Genomic DNA, 19800 nt, shown 5'->3' on the forward strand with positions numbered 1-19800 from the left:
TGTGTACCAGGGTTGCCTTGCCCAAGTTGGTGCTATTAATATGAGTTTGAGTTTGTTTTGACTGAGTTTGTTTACCAGGTAAGGAAGGAGAGGGAGAGGAGGAAAAGCGTAAGCAAATATCCCTGACCAGTTCATCCATAGGGCATTGCCTTGGGACTGTTTGTGTGGGTATCTGGATGCGAAGTTTTGGCATTTTGCGTTCTCCTTTGTCGCAAACAAGTCTATCTGAGGTGTTCCCCAGAGTTTGAAATAAGTGTTCAGAATTTGGGGGTGAATTTCCCATTCGTGGACCTGTTGGTGATCTCGAGAGAGATTGTCTGCGAGTTGATTTTGGATCCCTGGTATAAATTGTGCTATTAGGCGAATTTGGTTGTGAATTGCCCAACGCCAAATCTTTTGTGCTAGCAGGCTTAACTGCGTGGAGTGCGTCCCCCCTTGCTTGTTTAGATAATACATTGTTGTCATGTTGTCTGTTTTGACGAGAATGTATTTGTGAACTATTATTGGTTGGAAAGCTTTTAGTGCTTGAAAAACTGCTAGAAGTTCTAGGTGATTTATATGCAGTTTTGTTTGATGTACGTTCCATTGTCCTTGTATGCTGTGTTGATCGAGGTGTGCTCCCCACCCTGTCATGGAAGCATCTGTTGTTATTACGTATTGTGGCACTGGGTCTTGGAAAGGCCGCCCTTTGTTTAAATTTATGTTGTTCCACCACAGAAGCGAGAGGTAAGTTTGGCGGTCTATTAACACCAGATCTAGAAGGTGACCCTGTGCTTGTGACCATTGTGATGCTAGGCACTGTTGTAAGGGCCTCATGTGCAGTCTTGCGTTTGGGACAATGGCTATGCATGAAGACATCATGCCTAGGAGTTGTAGTACCATCTTTGCTTGTATCCTTTGTGTTGGATACATGCGTTGTATGATGGTGTTGAAATTTTGAATTCTTTGGGGACTTGGAGTGGCTACTCCTTTTGATGTGTCTATTATGGCTCCCAGGTATTGTTGTACCTTGCGCGGCAGAATTTTGGATTTTGTGAAATTGACGGTGAACCCTAGTTTGAAGAGGGTTTGTATGATATGATTTGTGTGATTTGAGCACTCTATTAACGAATGGGCCTTGATTAGCCAGTCGTCTAGATATGGGAACACATGTATTTGCTGCCTTCTTATGTGTGCAGCGACTACCGCTAGACATTTGGTAAAGACTCTTGGTGCGGTTGTTAATCCGAAAGGCAGTACCTTGAATTGGTAATGTATTCCCTTGAATACAAACCTTAGGTATTTCCTGTGCGATGGGTGTATTGGTATATGGAAATAAGCATCCTTGAGGTCTAAAGTTGCCATGTAGTCGTGTAGTTTTAGCAATGGCAATACTTCTTGTAGTGTGACCATGTGAAAGTGGTCTGATTTGATGAAAGTGTTCACTACTCTGAGGTCTAGGATTGGTCTCAGCGTTTTGTCCTTCTTTGGTATCAGAAAGTACAGTGAGTAAACTCCTGTGTTTATTTGTGTGTTTGGCACTAATTTGATTGCATTCTTTTGCAATAGTGCCTGCACTTCTATCTCCAGGAGATTGGAATGGTGTGTTGTCAAATTTTGTGCTTTTGGTGGTATGTTTGGAGGGAATTGTAGAAATTCTATGCAATAACCATGTTGGATAATTGCTAGAACCCAAGTGTCTGTAGTGATTTCCTCCCATGCTTTGTAATAATGACTTATTCTTCCCCCCACTGGTGTTGTGTGGAGGGGGTGAGTGACATGTGAGTCACTGTTTAGTAGTAGGGGTTTTGGGGCTCTGAAATCTTCCTCTATTTCTAGGGAATTGCCCTCCTCTATATTGTCCCCGAAAACCTCCTCTATACTGTCCCTGGTAACTGGACGGTGTTGCTTGTGAGGTGCTGGCTTGTGTGCTCTGACCCCGAAACCCCCCTCGAAAGGGTGTTTTACGGAATGTGCTGTAATTGCCTCTGCTCTGCGGGGAGTAGAGTGCGCCCATGGCTTTGGCAGTGTCCGTATCTTTTTTGAGTTTCTCAATCGCTGTGTCCACTTCTGGACCGAACAGTTCTTTTTCGTTAAAAGGCATATTGAGAACTGCTTGTTGAATCTCTGGTTTAAATCCAGACGTTCGGAGCCATGCATGCCTTCTGATAGTTACAGATGTATTAATTGTCCGTGCAGCTGTATCTGCAGCGTCCATGGAGGAGCGGATCTGGTTGTTGGAAATGGTCTGTCCCTCCTCAACCACTTGTTTTGCCCTATTTTGTAAGTCCTTGGGCAGATGTTCAATGAGATGTTGCATCTCGTCCCAGTGGGCTCTGTCATAGCGCGCAAGTAGTGCCTGGGAGTTCGCGATGCGCCACTGGTTTGCAGCTTGTGCTGCGACTCTTACCAGCTGCATCGAACTTGCGGCTTTCTTTATCTGGGGGTGGTGCATCTCCAGATGTGTGAGAGTTGGCCCTTTTCCTAGCTGCTCCTACAACGACAGAGTCTGGTGGCAGCTGTGTAGTGATGAAAACCGGGTCTGTAGGAGGCGCCTTATACTTTTTTTTCCACCCTTGGTGTGATTGCCCTACTTTTGACCGGCTCCTTAAAGATTTCTTTTGCGTGCCGGAGCATACCAGGGAGCATAGGCAGGCTTTGGTATGAGCTGTGGGTGGAGGAGAGTGTGTTGAATAAAAAATCATCCTCGACCTGTTCTGAGTGGAGGCTTACGTTGTGAAATTGTGCTGCTCTAGCCACCACATGAGAATACGCGGTGCTGTCCTCTGGTGGAGATGGCTTCGTAGGGTATGCCTCCGGACTGTTATCTGACACTGGGGCGTCGTATAGGTCCCATGCGTCTTGATCTTGGTCACCCTGGCTTATGGTGGTGTGAGCTGGGGAGTGTGATGGAGTTTGTGCTGGTGAGACGTTAATCACGGGCGGAGGAGAGGGTGGTGGGGTAACTCTTTTCACCACTTTTGGTTGTGGTGTCTGTTCAGTTTGGAACTCCAACCTTCTCTTTCTTCTAATGGGGGGGAAGGGTGCTTATTTTTCCTGTCCCCTGCTGTATGAAAATACGCTTTTGCGTATGGTCACAATCAGTTGATTGTAGCTCTTCCTCAAACCTATGCTTTTGCATTTGGGAGGTTAGCGAGTGCTCTTCTGTGTAAGAGCCTGAAGCTGGGTCGCTTGCAGTTTGTTTCGGCACCGAAACCCTGTCTGCGTGTTTTTTCGGCTCCGAGGTGACTTTTTTCTTTTTCGGGGCCGAAACCTCTCAGCGTCGATCTTCTTCGGTGCCGCTGTCTCGGCGTTGAGCCGTGTCCACACCGGCATCTCTGTGTCGAGGCTTGTCTCCAGCACTTTCTCGGTCCCGAGAAGGCTGCGTGCCGGTGTCTCGACCGGAGTCGGCACTGTTTGGGCCTTTTTCGGTGCCGACGGTCGGTCACCGAATTTATGGGTGGAGCCATGGCCTGATGGCAGTGGCGTCCCCTCGGCCTTGTAAATCTTCCTCTGTGTGGTTTTCGACGTCTTACTCACGGTTTGTGTATCGTCGAATCCTTCGGAGTCCGATTCTTGGATCGAGAAGGTACCTTCCTCTTCCTCGAACTCTCGGTGGGCTGTCGGCGCGGACGCCATCTGAAGTCTTCTGGCTCGACGGTCTCGGAGTGTCTTTCGGGACCGGAACGCACGACAGGCCTCGCAGGTGTCTTCACTGTGCTCAGGTGACAGGCACAGGTTACAGACCAAGTGTTGGTCTGTATAGGGGTATTTATTGTGGCATTTGGGGCAGAAACGGAACGGGGTCCGTTCCATCGGCGTTCTTCAGCACGCGGTCGGACCGACCAGGCCCCGACGGGGGATCGAAAAACTACCCCGAAGGGCACCAGAGCTCTTCGATCTTCGATGCGGTGTTGAATCTAAGTACGCCGATCCCGAACGCAACAATACCGACGAAAATCTTCCGAAATTAGCTAACTTTCCGTTCCGAAACTCGGAGCGACAGGAACACGTCCGAACCCGATGGCGGAAAAAAAACAATCAAAGATGGAGTCGACGCCCATGCGCAATGGAGACAAAAGGAGGAGTCACTCGGTCCCGTGACTCGAAAGACTTCTTCGAAGAAAAACAACTTGTAACACTCCGGCCCAACACCAGATGGCGAGCTATTGCAAAACATGCGTATCTACAGCGACAGATGCCATCGAACATATATTTTTCAATATAAAAACCTATTGGCCTGGAGTAAGTCTTTGAGTGTGTGTTCCTCATTTATTGCCGGTGTGTGTACAACAAATGCTTAACACTACCTTCTGATAAGCCTACTGCTGGACCACACTACCACAAAATAGAGCATTAGTATTATCTAATTGTGCCTCTATCAACCGCTTTACATTTTTCCTAGATAAGCCTTGGCTGCTCAGCCACAGCTAGCTCCCCAGCTACTTCTAGATGCTGCCTAATAAGGGGATACCTGGACCTGGTATAAGGTAATAATACCCTAGGTATTCACCACACACCAGGCCAGCTTCCTACAGTCTCCAGGATCCAATGGGCAATGGTGCCTTTTGTGACAGGGTTCCCTTTGTTGCATTTAGCATACGCAACCAATAATTGGTTACCTCTGCAGAGCCGCTTGGATTCTTCCAAGTAGTATACTAGTGCCCTTCTTACATTCAGTGTATGCAGTTCTTTCTTTTTCGGTTTGCGAGTTTGACGAAAACTGGTTTGATTCACGTGGAACTTGGTGACCACCTTTGGTAGGAACTGTGGGTTTGTTCTGGGAATTAAGTTGTCCTTGTGGATTTGCATGTATGGTTCTATCGTTAAGGCTTGGATCTCATTTACTCTTCGCAGTGATGTGATCGCAATTCGGAAGGCTGTTTTTAGTGCGAGAAATCTTAAATTAGCATGGGTTTGAATGGTTTTGATACGCGTTGTGTTAGCACTGTGTTTAAGCTCCACATTGGGGCTGGTGCCTTTCTCAGAGGGGCAATTCTTTTACATCCTTCCAGGAACCTTTTCATTACTGGTGCTGTAAAGAAACTTTTGCATAACAGCCCTCTGGTGTGGGCCATGATTGCTGTCAGGTGTACCTTGTGTGAAAAGTAGTTGCCTCAGTGTCCAGTAAGTGTGTGGGATAGGTTATTACCGTCTCCTATCTAACAATTGTTTGTTGTGTATCGTTTCCTGTGTACCACAGGAAATATTTTTTCCATTTTGATGCACAGCATCTTCTTCTTGGTTTTCTTGCTTCCTTTAATATCTCCATGATTCTGTGTGGCAGGTTTAGGTGTACAACTTCTATCTATTCAGGCACCATGCTGTTAGATTGAGTGTTGCCTTTGGGTGGAATACTTTCCCCCTTTGTATTGTGAGTAGGTCTTGTTCAGTTTTGATCTTTACAAACTGTTCCCTGGCTAGTTCGAGTAGGTCTGAGTATCATGCTTGTCTGGCCCTCTGGGGGTGGGGGTGGAAAGGCATAGGCAAATGTCCCTGACCAGTTTAGTGGCAGGGCATTCCCTTCAGATTGGTGGTGTGGAAACAATAGAGGCAAAGCGTTTGCATTTTCTGTTCTCTGCTGATGCAAACAGGTCGATTGTTGGTGTGCCCCAGATTTTGAAAATTCTTTAGAGGCTCCTTTGCTTTATTTCCCATTCATCTGTGTTGCTGTTTTGCCTGCTTAGTTTGTCCACTTCTACATTGTCCTTTCCCGGTAGGTGTGTCGTTTCTAGGCTGATCCCTTGGGGTAGCGCCCATTTCCATATTTTTTGGGCCAATCTGCTCAAGGTGACCGATTTTCTACCCTCTTGCTTGTTTAGATAGACAACACAACAACAAGATTCTGTCTGTATTGGTACTGAGTTCCCTGCTATTTGCGACTGAAATGCCTTCGGGGCTAGAAACACTGCCTTCAGTTCCAGAAAATTGAAGTGTTTGACTGCGTCTTTCTTGTTCTATAGAACTTGTATCTTTAGATTGTCTGTGTGCGCTCCTCACCCCTTGTGGGATGCATCCATGGTGATGGCCACAGAAGGAGGAGTTGTGTTGAAGGGTCTTCCTTTATTTGCTTGAATGCCCCCATTGTATCTTTTTGTATTGTCTGTTATAACCACTAGATCCTCCCCAACACCCTGTGGTTTGTGACCAATTGTTGGTTAGCCACTCTTGGAATGGTCTCATGTGTAGCCTTGTATGTGGTTTGAGGGGACTGCAGGATGCAATCATGCCCATTAGCTTCATGACTGTCTTCACTGTCAGATACTACCCCTTCTGGTAAAGGCGACATTGCTCTGTGATTGCCTGTATTTTCTTTGGTGCAGGGTAGGCCTGTGCCTTCCTGGTATTGAGTCTGGCTCCTAGGAAGATTGTTTTGTGTTGAGGTAGTGGTGACGATTTTTGTGGTTTATGCTGAAACCCAGCTTTTGCATGGGTTGTGAGGACTGTTTTGGTGTCCTCTTGACATTTCTCCTTTGTCCGCGCTCTTATTAGCCAGTTGTCTAAGTAGAGGTGCACATGGACTCCGTGCCTTCTCAGGAATGCTGCAACTGCTGCTAGGCATTTTGTGAAAACCATTGGTGCCGATATAACTCCAAATGGTAAGACCTTGAATTGATGGTGCACTCCTAGTGCGAATCTGAGATATGTTTTCTGTGCTTGATGTATTGGTATGTGTAGATAGGCATCCTGAAGGTATATGGTTGCCATGTAATCTCCTTTTTGCAGGAGTGGTATGACCTCTTGAAGCATTGCCACCCTGAAATGCTGTATGTGGATGAATTTGTTTATGAACCGGAGATCTAGGTTCGCTCTTAGTGAAAGGTCCTGTTTTGGCACCAAGCAGTAGGGCGAGTAATTTCCTTTAACTAGTTCATTGGCACTTTTTCTATTGCCTGTTTCAGCAAGAGTTTTTACTTCCTTTTTTTCAGTAGCAGTCAGCTCTGCTGAGAGATACCCTTTTTTCCTTGGTGGAGTCTTTGGTAGTTCTATACAGTAGCCGTGGCATACCACGTTTGGTATCCAATTTTCTGTAGTAATAATTTCCCAGTGTTGTGGGTACTGCAGTATTCTTCTCCCTACTGGTGTTGTGTGGAGGCTTGTGGGCACTAGCGCTTCATTTGGTTGTTCCCGTTCCTCTGGTTGTTTGCGCCCCCCTTGCTCTTCCTCTACCCCGAAACAACTGCCTGGCAGTGTGTTGCCACTGTTGGTATCCGGTTTGTTGGTTACCCTGTGATGTATTGCCCTAGTTGTCTGTTGCTGCCCCGAGGCAAGCGTCAAACAGTGCTGGGGAAGTCTATATTCTCAGCACTATTTTTAAATCGGTCAGTAATATTTATACTGCACTGGTATGTGCAGTGTTTTTTTGATGGACGGTTGTGTCCATTATGTTCAACAATTTAACCTATTTCCTTAAGTTTTTCTGTTACAGCCGTTCTCTGTCAATCACTTTGAAGATGATTCCCAATAGATTTGAGTGTTTGTGTGTAACTAAGACTGCTTGCTGCGTTGTAGTGATCCAACCCATGCCTGCATTATTTTAATTTGCTCAAAATTCTTTGTTGAAAGGAAACAGAGTGCCCAAATGCTAGGGTTGCAGCCAGGACAAAAGGTAATCACGAAGCCTTTGGTTCTTGATTACTGTATGTCGAACTCTAGAGCTCAACAGTCTTAAAGACTGTAAGCAAACAGGCAGTTAAAAACAACGTGCAAGAATAGATTATTTTAAAGATTAGTTTATTTGGAAGGAGGGAAGAAAAACCAAAGAATGAAAAAAAATAAAGTTAATGATGGGTCACATGATACGGTATCTCCCCATAAAACTGAAATTACAGTTTATGTGTTTTATACAAATTTGTACACGTCTCCAGAATGTGTAAACTCTGACTAGTGAACTGTATTCCCATAACATGAAGTCAGGAATGGGAAGAGGCAAAAATTGAGCTTTTAACCAAGGCAATGTCACTCAGGGGAAAGGTGCCAGTGAAACTACCAACAAGCTGGACGTCACTGTGCCATGAGAGTAGGGGAGCAGGAGCACACAGTTTAAAATTAAGCATGAAATTTAGACACTTTCAGCTCATCCCTCAAATGAGCTCCTCTACTTTCCCCATCAGGACACAATTGGAGGTTTGGGGGCTAAGAAAGTCTGCCAATTCTGCCTCCACCTGATGGTAACTGCTGCAGACTGCAATTTTTGTTATCTAACAAAACAAGACTCCAGATATAGATTGATGCTTCCTAAAAACTGCACCTCACCCTGTTCCAAGAGATGGTCTTAATACTATGCACGAGAGCACTATATAGTGATTCTGGAAACCCTAAATCAAGTACTGGTGAGACCCTCACAGCCAACGACACACTAAACCCAAATAACCCCAAAACGTGTTGAGAAACAATAAGCATCAGTCCGAAATGGAAACAAATTCTCCCCTGGGACTGGGCAACAGGTTTGCTATGCAGCACAGCTGACTGAAAGCACATTGCACACAACAGAAATGAATAATAGAACTCCTAAGAGATAAATGCAATGACTTTCCCAGCTATCGCTGAGAGGACAACAAGCAAAGCTCTGCCAAATTACAAGAGTCCAGCAAATTGTTGTAAGATCACACATGCAAAATTTCCCTTCCTTACCTCCTATACTTCCCTTTCCATATGTAGGAGTTAGGCAGAAGGATTGCCCCATTTTATTAATTGACACTTTGAAGAAATGTACTGCCCAATAAATGCATGGTTGATAAGGACGATTCAGCCCTGGGTCGAGGGCAGACCTCTAATACCATATGCATCAGAGTACATACCATCAAGGACATCCTATGCTGACAAAGCCATGCTTCAGTATCAGCCAAATTTCAGGCTCATAGCAGCATGTGCTTCGTAGCAGCAAATTAATGCCAGACTTGGGTGAAAGAAGAAGAGGAACCTTTAATGAGTGCTCCCTGTGACAGTACTGTTTTGGCAAACCCCTCCTTAATAAATAGAATCTGCCGGACAACAGGTTTCAGAAGACATATGAGCAGAGGGCTGAAAAGTGACTAAAAACAAAGTGAGGCCCTATCTTTAATAGGATACTTTATTTATTTAGGTAATGATTCAGACTTCATATAAATTGCAACAGGCTATAGTAAGACTAGGGAGGCAGTAAACACTGCTTGCTCTAGAAGTCCTTCTATGTGCCCACATACCACTTTCTACCCTCATAACCACATCAGAACTGCAAAGTCCTTTTAAAACCAATCCAAAAAGCAGTACAGAATTCCTGCTTCGTAATTTTCACTCTAAAGAGAAGGGTCTAGGCTCTATGTCACACGGGATAACAGCGTGCACACACTCCCCATAATGGGCTTTTAATTTCTTTAAAATTCTTCGCCTCTCTCAATAAAACGTCAAAAGTCTCTCCAATTCGGCCAATACTTTAAAGGCTGCAGCAGCATGCAAGAGAAAAAAATGTTTTTTTGTGTAAAATTAAGAAAGGTCTCCTGGAGGTGTTAATTTTGAGTATTGTGTATTTCATTTTTTCTCATCTTTGACTGAAATTTGTTTCTGCTCTCCAAATGTTCAGGAAAAGCAACAGGCTAAGCGAAAGTGGCATTTCTTTGGAAAGGTGTCACTCAGGGAACCCTTCGTCATCTTCTCCATCAACCGCTAAAGCAGCATACTTGCTTGCATGGCTGAACTTCTGCAAGAAAAATAAACGCCAGTCAGCTTGGATAACTCAAATGCCATCTTTTCATTCCAATCCAGAGACACTGATTCCGATAAGAATTTGTCTGCGGTGACGGATGGGCTTAATAAATATTGACAGACCAATGCAATTAGACGACCCAGTTGGGTTACAAATTTTCAAAAATAGAAAATCACACAAAATAGGCCTACAGCAAGCCGAGTAAAAGCACCTTTAGACAGTCTTAGCTTGTGCTCCCATGAACTACGTTCTCAGAACTAAGAATTAATAAGTCCCAAGGTAATTTGCCCTGTCAAATTCATTCTTGTCCTCGACTTCGTTGTAGATAATGGAGACTCACCACTTTACAAAAATACAGTAGTTAAAATGACATTCCTTTAAGGACCTTCAAATTCCCTCACACCCAGCCACCCACTTCATTTTACGTGTATAGTCTCATGCATCGCCAACAAGAAACTGTTAATGACTGGTTGAAACTGACGAATTACTAGCCTGCTTCTCTTATGTTATCTTGAAGCTGTTATAATGCATGTCATCAGAACTATCAAGTCAGAAGACCTGACATCTAATTTGGTATTCATCGTGTTTTCCAGAAAATTGCCTGGCATCTCTACTTGCATAAAGCAACAGCACATTACCCAGTTAACACTGGGGAAGAACTTAGTAACACTGCACACTCCAGTATTGATGCACTAATCTTGAAAACGATAAAGCCATGAGTAGACCATACCTCTCCAGGCACATCCTGCAGTCTATTTGGCTCAGCTGATGGTCCAAAGTCACGTTCACGCATGCAATCATTCCTGCAAGAAAAAAAAACGCTTGTACATTCCTAGAAAAACATGGAACTGCTATTTGCACAATTAGCCAAACTGTGCAGTCTTGAACGCAATTTACAATCGTTGACTACTCCGCTTTTCTAAATCCCACTGCCAGTCTGGAATTCCAATTGCATCATGGCCATTCATCAGGGGTTTGTCACCGAGTTCTGATAAACAGGGCCTCAGTTCTACATGTCAATTTGAATAACCCAACCTCAAAAAACCAGTGCCCTAGTTGAATGAGTTACTCAATCATTACCTTAACAGCACACAAAGTCTTGCTCTAACCAGAGTATGGGATAATATTTGCCTTCCATGTAAACTACTTATGACAATTAAAACCACTAACAAGTCAGCTGCAGTGTCTTAGTATGACATGAACATCACACGAGATAGTCTTGGTTCATTCCAAATGCAGAGAAAGACGTAACTAATCCTAGTTCTCGGGTCACTGCCAGCAGCCCAACATGGCAGATACAAAATACATTCTTTTTATTCCCTTTCCTGGGTATCTGATAAAATCTGCAACCAGAACGAACAGCCAACCCTCAAAACGTGGGGAAGGATCTCTTCCCCTCCCCCACCCCCCCCCCCCCCACCCCGCAACATGGTACAGAAAGTATCAGAGAGAGATTGAACTCTAAATCTGAGTGATAGAGTCTTTAAACAAATGCATCAGAGCAAACCTGGCGGACCCAGAGATCAGAATTTTAGCCTTAACAGCAACGATGGTCTGAATGGAGCACTGTTAAAGCAGTGTGGTGGCACACAACGGTTGCTACGATCAGGTAAGCAGTGCTGGGAAGGAGCACAAGCCAGGCAGGTAAAGAGGACTGAAGCATGGCCCTACCTGCAATTAAGGGCGTGGTGCCTGAGAAAAGAGCCGGCTGCGTAGTGTGTATGTGGGAAGGGAGGTGGGATTTGGTATCATTAGTGCATATTTGATTGCGTTTGGAAGTACTGAAGGCTTGGCCTGGGAGAAAATTTCATTACAGCAGATTAACTGGAATCATTTCAGTAACTAAGCATTACTCTTGTGATGCAAAATTACGAGATTATGTTAGCTTTAGTAATTAAGACTAATTAGGGGCAAAAATCCTATCGCAGGAGCACAGGAACAACAAAAACGTAAGAGCAAGTGGATGCTGGTGACTGCTGTTCGTATCCTGTAGCATTTAGTGCTATTTTCTTAGTGGAAAATGCATCCTCTGTTCCACTTTGGGCACAAGGGTGCATTTTGCATTAAGAAAATAGTGCTAAATGTTGGATTACGCTTCTCACGTAATGAGTAATTGTATGGTAATTACAAGTAATTACACTAGAGAGAATTACACCAGTTACACCCCCCCACTGAAGACTTCAGATGAAATGCACACTGCATCCACTGAGGAATACTTACCCCACGCCACCATGCAGTGTGAATTGCTGTATGTCTGGCCCCTGAAAGGCATACTGCATCAGTTAACAAGTACCCAAAATAGGCCAGAAATTAATGATGCCACACACAGAAACGAACCGCAGTGGGGATTGCGTTTATACAGCTACAATAGACTAGGGCCCCTTCTGAAATTATAACAAGTCCACGGAAATGGAGTACTTAATACTAAACAGACGAGAGTTGGAAATGACTGCTACAAACACGAAAAACTGAGCATTTGATAGGATTGCGGCAGGAGGCCATCAGTGGAGCCACAAAGGATGCTATGGTGAGCAAGCTTGACCAAATACTGACCACAATAAATGACATAAGATCAGCCCTAGAGGCTAAAATAGATGCGGTAAGAACAGGCTTCAACGTGGCAAGTGAGGATCAGCGAAAACTTGGAGATTAGTCATAATGAAGCAACCCTTACTGAACTTTCCCTACAACCCTCCGAAACAGCGAGCCAATTCACAGAACTTAAACGCTAGCAGACCGAGCAGATGATGCAGAAAAGAAAGCATGAGGTAATCATCTACGAATAGCTGAGATTCCTGGAAATGAAGGTTGCAACAACAATTCATACAGGAGTGGCTCCAGAACACAGTTGCACTGCAAGTATTACCCTATTCTTTGTAGCAGGGCAGGTGCATCAACTGTCAAAGAGTCCTTTCCCAAGTGCTCTGCCACAGCTCATAATAGCAAAAGGAAACTGTTACTTACCAGTAGACATCTGTTTGGGGCATGTAGTGTTGTAGATCCACATGCTGTGCATAAGCTCGCCATCTAGTGTTGGGTTTGGAGTAGTACAACTTGTTTTTGTTTGAAGAAAGTTTGAGTCACGGGATTGAGTAACTCTTCCCCTTGGTAATACTGCGCATGGGCATCGAGTCCTTTGTTAGACTGTTTGTCCGCAGGCGGGGAGTGTGAAGTAGTGAAAAGAGAATAGTAGAATCTAAAAGACTCCCATGCAATGTATTTACATATACACACACACATACATACATGGAAAATGTCACTTACCCAGTGTACATATGTGCATGGCATGAGACGCTGCAGATTCACATGCTGTGCATTATCCTGCCATCTAGTGTTGGGCTCAGAGTGTTACAAGTTGTTTTTCTTCGAAGAAGTCTTTTCGAGTCACAAGATTGAGGGACTCCTCCCTTTCGGCTCCACTGCGCAGGGGCGTCGACTCCATCTTAGATTGTTTTCCCCGCAGAGGGTGAGGTAGGAGTTGTGAGTATACTAGGTGTGCCCATGCAATAGGATAGGTATGTATGTACATAATGTGTATTAAAATAGTTATTTAGAAATTTACAATTTTCATTCAACTAATAACAGCTACAGGCTCCCGGGGAGGTGGGAGGGCGCATGTGAATCTGCAGCGTCTCATACTACGCACAGATGTACACTGGGTAAGTGACATTTTCCGTTCAGTGGCATGTGTAGCTGCAGATACACACGCTGTGCATAGATTAATAAGCAGTAATCTCCCCCAAAATGCGGTGGATTAGCCTGTAGGAGTTGAAGTTGTCTGAAATGTTCTTAATACAGCCTGTCCTACTGTGGCTTGTTGTGTTGCCAACACATCTACACAGTAATGCTTGGTGAATGTATGAGGCGTAGACCAGGTGGCTGCCTTACACCAAGAGCACATTCCACTAGGAAAAAAGGTACCACAATGGCTTTTCTTGGGAATATACCTATCACTGAAATTTGTAATAGGTAGATCTCTTTTTACTTTAATATAGCAAGTTTGAATACATTTAACTATCCATCTGGCAATGCCTTGTTTGGATATAGGATTACCTGCATGAGGTTTTTGAAAGGCTACAAACAATTTGTAGGAAGTTGGGTCTGTATGTACTATTTCAAAGTAAGAAATAGCATGCACAGAGTCCAAGGGTTCCCCTTAGAGGTAAGATAGTGGCAAAAAGAGAATTCTATTTTGTGGTAGTGTGCACCAGTGTTCTTTCCCTAAAACTGTACCTTTGTGTCCACCATTGGCACACCCTGGCATCCAGGTAAGTCCCTTGTATCTGGTACCCTTGGTACCAAGGGCCCTGATGCCAGGGAAGGTCTCTAAGGGCTGCAGCATGTCTTATGCCACCCTGGGGACCCCTCACTCAGCGCGCACACACACACACACACACACACACTGCTTGCCAGCTTGTGTGTGGTGGTGGGGAGAAAATGACTAAGTCGACAAGGCACTCCCCTCAGGGTGCCATGCCAACCTCACGCTGCCTATGGCATAGATAAGTCACCCCTCTAGCAGGCCTTACAGCCCTAAGGCAGGGTGCACTATACCATAGGTGAGGGCATAGGTGCATGAGCACTATGCCCCTACAGTGTCTAAGCAAGACCTTAGACATTGTAAGTGCAGGGTAGCCATAAGAGTATATGGTCTAGGAGTCTGTCAAACACGAACTCCACAGCACCATGATGGCTACACTGAAAACTGTGAAGTTTGGTATCAAACTTCTCAGCACAATAAATGCACACTGATGCAAGTTTACATTTTATTGTAAAATACACCCCAGAGGGCATCTTAGAGATGTCCCCCGAAAACATACCCGACTTCCAGTGTGGGCTGACTAGTTTTACCAGCCTGCCACACAACAGACGCGTTGCTGGCCACATGGGGAGAGTGCCTTTGTCACTCTGTGGCTAGTAACAAAGCCTGTACTGGGTGGAGGTGCTTCTCACCTCCTCCTGCAGGAACTGTAACACCTGGCGGTGAGCCTCAAAGGCTCACCCCCTTTGTTATAGCACCACAGGGCATTCCAGCTAGTGGAGGAGATAATGAGAAAAACAAGGAAGCTATAGCAACTATAGCAAGACGGATAGTCAAGTGCATTCAAACTTGCTATACTAAAGCTAAGAGACAATTCCCACCTAGATCACTTTCCACTAGGAAAAAAGGTGCACCTATGGCCTTTCTAGGTAACATACTGTAAAGAAATGGCTCCCTGTTGCAGTTACCCCCCACTTTTTGCCTAATACTGATGCTGACTTGACTGAGAAGTGTGCTGGGACCCTGCTAACCAGGCCCCAGCACCAGTGTTCTTTCACCTAAAATGTACCATTGTTTCCACAATTGGCACAACCCTGGAACCTAGGTAAGTCCCTTGTAACTGGTACCCCTGGTACCAAGGGCCCTGATGCCAGGGAAGGTCTTTCAGGGCTGCAGCATGTCTTATGCCACCCTAGGGACCCCTCACTCAGCACAGACACACTGCTTGCCAGCTTGTGTGTGCTGATGGGGAGAAAATGACTAAGTCGACATGGCACTCCCCTCAGGGTGCCATGCCAACCTCCCACTGCCTGTGGCATAGGTAAGTCACCCCTCTAGTAGGCCTTACAGCCCTAAGGCAGGGTGCACTATACCACAGGTGAGGGCATATGTGCATGAGCACTATGCCCCTACAGTGTCTAAGCAAAACCTTAGACATTGTAAGTGCAGGGGAGCCATAAGAGTATAAGGGCTGGGAGTCTGTCAAAAACGAACTCCACAGCTCCATAATGGCTACACTGAATACTGGGAAGTTTAGTATCAAACTTCTCAGAATAATAAACCCACACTGATGCCAGTGTTGGATTTATTAAAAAATGCACACAGAGGGCATCTTAGAGATCCCCCCTGTATTTTACCCAATTGTTCAGTGCAGGACTGACTGGTCTGTGCCAGCCTGCTGCTGAGAGACGAGTGTCTGACCTCATGCGGTGAGAGCCTTTGTGCTCTCTGAGGACAGAAACAAAGCCTGCTCTGGGTGGAGGTGCTTCACACCTCCCCCCTGCAGGAACTGTAACACCTAGCAGTGAGCTTCAAAGGCTCAAGCTTCGTGTTACAATGCCCCAGGGCACTCCAGCTAGTGGAGATGCCCGCCCCCTGGACACAGCCCCCACTTTTGGCGGCAAGTCCAGGAGAGATAATGAGAAAAACAAGGAGGAGTCACTGGCCAGTCAGGACAGCCCCTAAGGTGTCCTGAGCTGAGGTGACTCTGACTTTTAGAAATCCTCCATCTTGTAGAAGGAGGATTCCCCCAATAGGGATAGGAATGTGACCCCCTCCCCTTGGGAGGAGGCACAAAGAGGGTGTACCCACCCTCAGGGCTAGTAGCCATTGGCTACTAACCCCCCAGACCTAAACACGCCCTTAAACTTAGTATTTAAGGGCTCCCCTGAACCTAAGAATTTAGATTCCTGCAACTTACCGAAGAAGACTGCTGAGCTGAAAACCCCTGCAGAAGAAGAAAGAAGACACCAACTGCTTTGGCCCCAGTCCTACCGGCCTGTCTCCTGCCTTCTAAAGAACCCTGCTCCAGCGACGCTTTCTCCAGGACCAGCGACCTCTGAATCCTCAGAGGACTGCCCTGCTTCCAAGAGACCAAGGAACTCCCGAGGACAGCGGCACTGCTCCAAAAGAACTGCGACTTTGTTTCAAGGAGCAGATTTAAAGACCCCTGCAACTCCCCGCAAGAAGCGTGAGACTTGCAACACTGCACCCAGCGACCCCGACTCGACTGGTGGAGAACCAACACCTCAGGGAGGACCCTCCGGCGACTCAGTCTGTGAGTAACCAAAGTTGTCCCCCCTGAGCCCCCACAGCGACGCCTGCAGAGGGAATCCCAAGGCTCCCCCTGACCGCGTCTGCCTGAACTCCATTTCCCGACGGCTGGAAAAGACCCTGCACCCGCAGCCCCCAGCACCTAACGGAACGGAACTCCTGTGAAGGAGTGACCCCCAGGAAGCCCTCTCCCTTGACCAGGTGGTGGCTACCCCGAGGAGCCCCCCCCTTGCCTGCCTGCAACACTGAAGAGATCCCTTGATCTCTCATTGATTTCCATTGAAAACCCGACGCTTGTTTCTACACTGCACCCGGCCGCCCCAGTGCCGCTGAGGGTGTACTTTTTGTGTGGACTTGTGTCCCCCCCGGTGCCCTACAAAACCCCCCTGGTCTGCCCTCCAAAGACGCGGGTACTCACCTGCTGGCAGACCGGAACCGGGGCACCCCCTTCTCTCCATTGCAGCCTATGCGTTTTGGGCACCTCTTTGACCTCTGCACCTGACCGGCCCTGAGCTGCTGGTGTGGTAACTTTGGGGTTGCTCTGAACCCCCAACGGTGGGCTACCTTGGACCCAAGAGACCTTGGACCTGAGACTTGTAAGTGATTTACTTACCTGACAAAACTAACAAAAACTTACCTCCACCAGGAACTGTGAAAATTGCAGTAAGTGTCCACTTTTAAAACAGCTTATTGTGTTTTATGTGAAAAGTATACATGCTAATGTAATGATTCAAAGTTCCTAAAGTACTTACCTGCAATACCTTTCAAATGAGATATTACATGTAGAATTTGAACCTGTGGTTCTTAAAATAAAGTAAGAAAATATATTTTTCTATAACAAAACCTATTGGCTGGATTTGTCTGAGTGTGTGTTCCTCATTTATTGCCTGTGTGTATGTACAACAAATGCTTAACACTACTCCTTTGATAAGCCTACTGCTCGACCACACTACCACAAAATAGAGCATTAGTATTATCTCTTTTTGCCACTATCTTACCTCTAAGGGGAACCCTTGGACTCTGTGCCTACTGTTCCTTACTTTGAAATAGTGCATACAGAGCCAACTTCCTACACATACCTATGACAGATATTTGTAAAGCAGCAACATGGTCAACATCACACACCTTTACTTAACATTGTGTAGACATCTTTGCCAGACAGCAGGCAAATGTTGGACAAGCTTTACTAAAAACACTTTCAAACAATTGCAACCCCTACACACTAGCCACCGCTTTATGGAGGGACTGCTTTACAGTCTATGCACAGCATGTGTATCTACAGCTACACATGCCATTGAACGGAAAATGTTACTTATCAGTAGACATCTGTTCAAGCCATGTAGTGCTGTAGATTCACATGCACCCTCCCTCCTCCCCTGAAGTGTGTACAGATTGCAATTTGATTATATATATATATATATATATATATATATATAATGTGTGTTCGGTGGCAATTGTAGCTGCAGATATACATTGTAGGAAGTTGGCTCTGTATGCACTATTTAAAAGTAAGGAATAGTATGCACAGAGTCCAAGGGTTCCCCTTAGAGCATTAGTATTATCTCTTTTTGCCACTATCTTACCTCTATTTTGTGGTAGTGTGGTCGAGCAGTAGGCTTATCAAAGGAGTAGTGTTTAAGCATTTGTTGTACATACACAAAGGCAATAAATGAGGAACACACTCAGACAATTCCAGGCCAATAGGTTTTTGTATATAAAAATATATTTTCTTAGTTTATTTTAAGAACCACAGGTTCAATTTACATGTAATACTTCAAATGAAAGGTATTGCAGGTAGGTACTTTAGGAACTTTGAATTAGCAAAATAGCATATACACTTTTCACATAAATCACATATAGCTATTTTAAAACTAGACAGTGCAATTTTCAACAGTTTCTGGGGGGAGTAAGAGTTTGTTAGTTTTTGCAGGTAAGTAAACCACCTACGGGGTTCAAGTTTGGGTCCAAGGTAGCCCACCGTTGTGGGTTCAGAGCAACCCCAAAGTTACCACACCAGCAGCTCAGGGCCGGTCAGGTGCAACGGTCAAAGTGGTGCCCAAAACGCATAAGCTTCAATGGAGAAGGGGGTGGCCCTGTTCCAGCCTGCCAGCAGGTAAGTACCCGCGTCTTCGGAGGGCAGGCCAGGGGGGTTTTGTAGGGCACCGGAGGGGGGACACAAGTCCACACAGAAAGTTTACCCTCAGCAGCACGGGGGCGGCCGGGTGCAGTGTGCGAACACGCGTCGGGTTTGTAATTTAAATCAATGGGAGACCAAGGGTTCTCTTCAGTGATGCAGGCAGGCAGGAGGGGGTGGGGGGGGCTCCTCGGGGTAGCCACCACCTGGGCAAGGGAGAGGGCCTCCTGGCGGTCACTCCTGCACTGGAGTTAGGATCCTTCAGGTCCTGGGGGCTGCAGGTGCAGAGTCTTTACCAGGCGTCGGGATCTGAGGAGCAGGCAATCGCGGTCAGGGGGAGCCTCAGGATTCCCTCTGCAGGCGTCGCTGTGGGGGCTCAGGGGGGGGGGGGCAACTCTGGCTACTCACGGTCTCGCAGTCGCCGGGGAGTCCTCCCTGAAATGATTGTTCTCCACAAGTCCAGCCGGGGGCGTCGGGTGCAGAGTGCCAAGTCTCACACTTCCGGCGGGAAACGCAAGTTGTTTCAAAGTTGCTTATTGGTTTCAAAGTTGCAGTCTTTGGTGAACAGGGCCGCTGTCCTCGGGAGTTCTTGGTCCTTCTAGAGCAGGGCAGTCCTCTGAGGATTCAGAGGTCGCTGGTCCCTGGGGAAAGCGTCGCTGGAGCAGTGTCTTTAGAAGTGGGGAGACAGGCCGGTAGAGCTGGGGCCAAAGCAGTTGGTGTCTCCGTCTTCTCTGCAGGGTTTTTCAGTTTAGCAGTGCTCTTCTTCTTAGGTTGCAGGAATCTGAGTTCCTAGGTTCTGGGGAGCCCTTAAATACTAAATTTAAGGGCGTGTTTAGGTCTGGGGGGTTAGTAGCCAATGGCCACTAGCCCTGAGGGTGGGTACACCCTCTTTGTGCCTCCTCCCTGAGAGGAGGGGGGCACATCCCCAATCCTATTGGGGGAATCCTCCATCTGCAAGATGGAGGATTTCTAAAAGTTAGAGTCACCTCAGCTCAGGACACCTTAGGGGCTATCCTGACTGGCCAGAGACTCCTCCTTGTTTTTATCATTATCTCCTCCGGCCTTGCCGCCAAAAGTGGGGCCGTGGCCGGAGGGGGCAGGCAACTCCACTAGCTGGAGTGCCCTGTGGTGCTGTAACAAAGGGGGTGAGCCTTTGAGGCTCACCGCCAGGTGTTACAGTTCCTGCAG

At 46.2% G+C, this 19800-nt stretch overlaps 1 protein-coding gene across 6 annotated transcripts in view; it reads right to left on the reverse strand.

Annotated features, from left to right (window-relative positions):
* Window positions 1-7696: 7696 nt before the first annotated feature.
* EIF4B (eukaryotic translation initiation factor 4B) overlaps window positions 7697-19800 on the reverse strand; it is a 520800-nt gene continuing 508696 nt past the window's right edge. For all 6 annotated transcript variants that reach the window (XM_069230641.1, XM_069230644.1, XM_069230643.1 and 3 more), the window contains 2 exons: window positions 10395-10467; window positions 7697-9658 (listed from right to left, as the gene is read on the reverse strand). In XM_069230641.1, coding sequence (XP_069086742.1) covers window positions 9587-9658; window positions 10395-10467 — 145 coding nt within the window. In that variant the 3' untranslated portion in view covers window positions 7697-9586. The remainder of the gene's footprint in view (window positions 9659-10394; window positions 10468-19800) is intronic.

Source organism: Pleurodeles waltl, chromosome 4_2, assembly GCF_031143425.1.
Source record: "Pleurodeles waltl isolate 20211129_DDA chromosome 4_2, aPleWal1.hap1.20221129, whole genome shotgun sequence".
Taxonomy (NCBI): Eukaryota; Metazoa; Chordata; class Amphibia; order Caudata; family Salamandridae; genus Pleurodeles; species Pleurodeles waltl.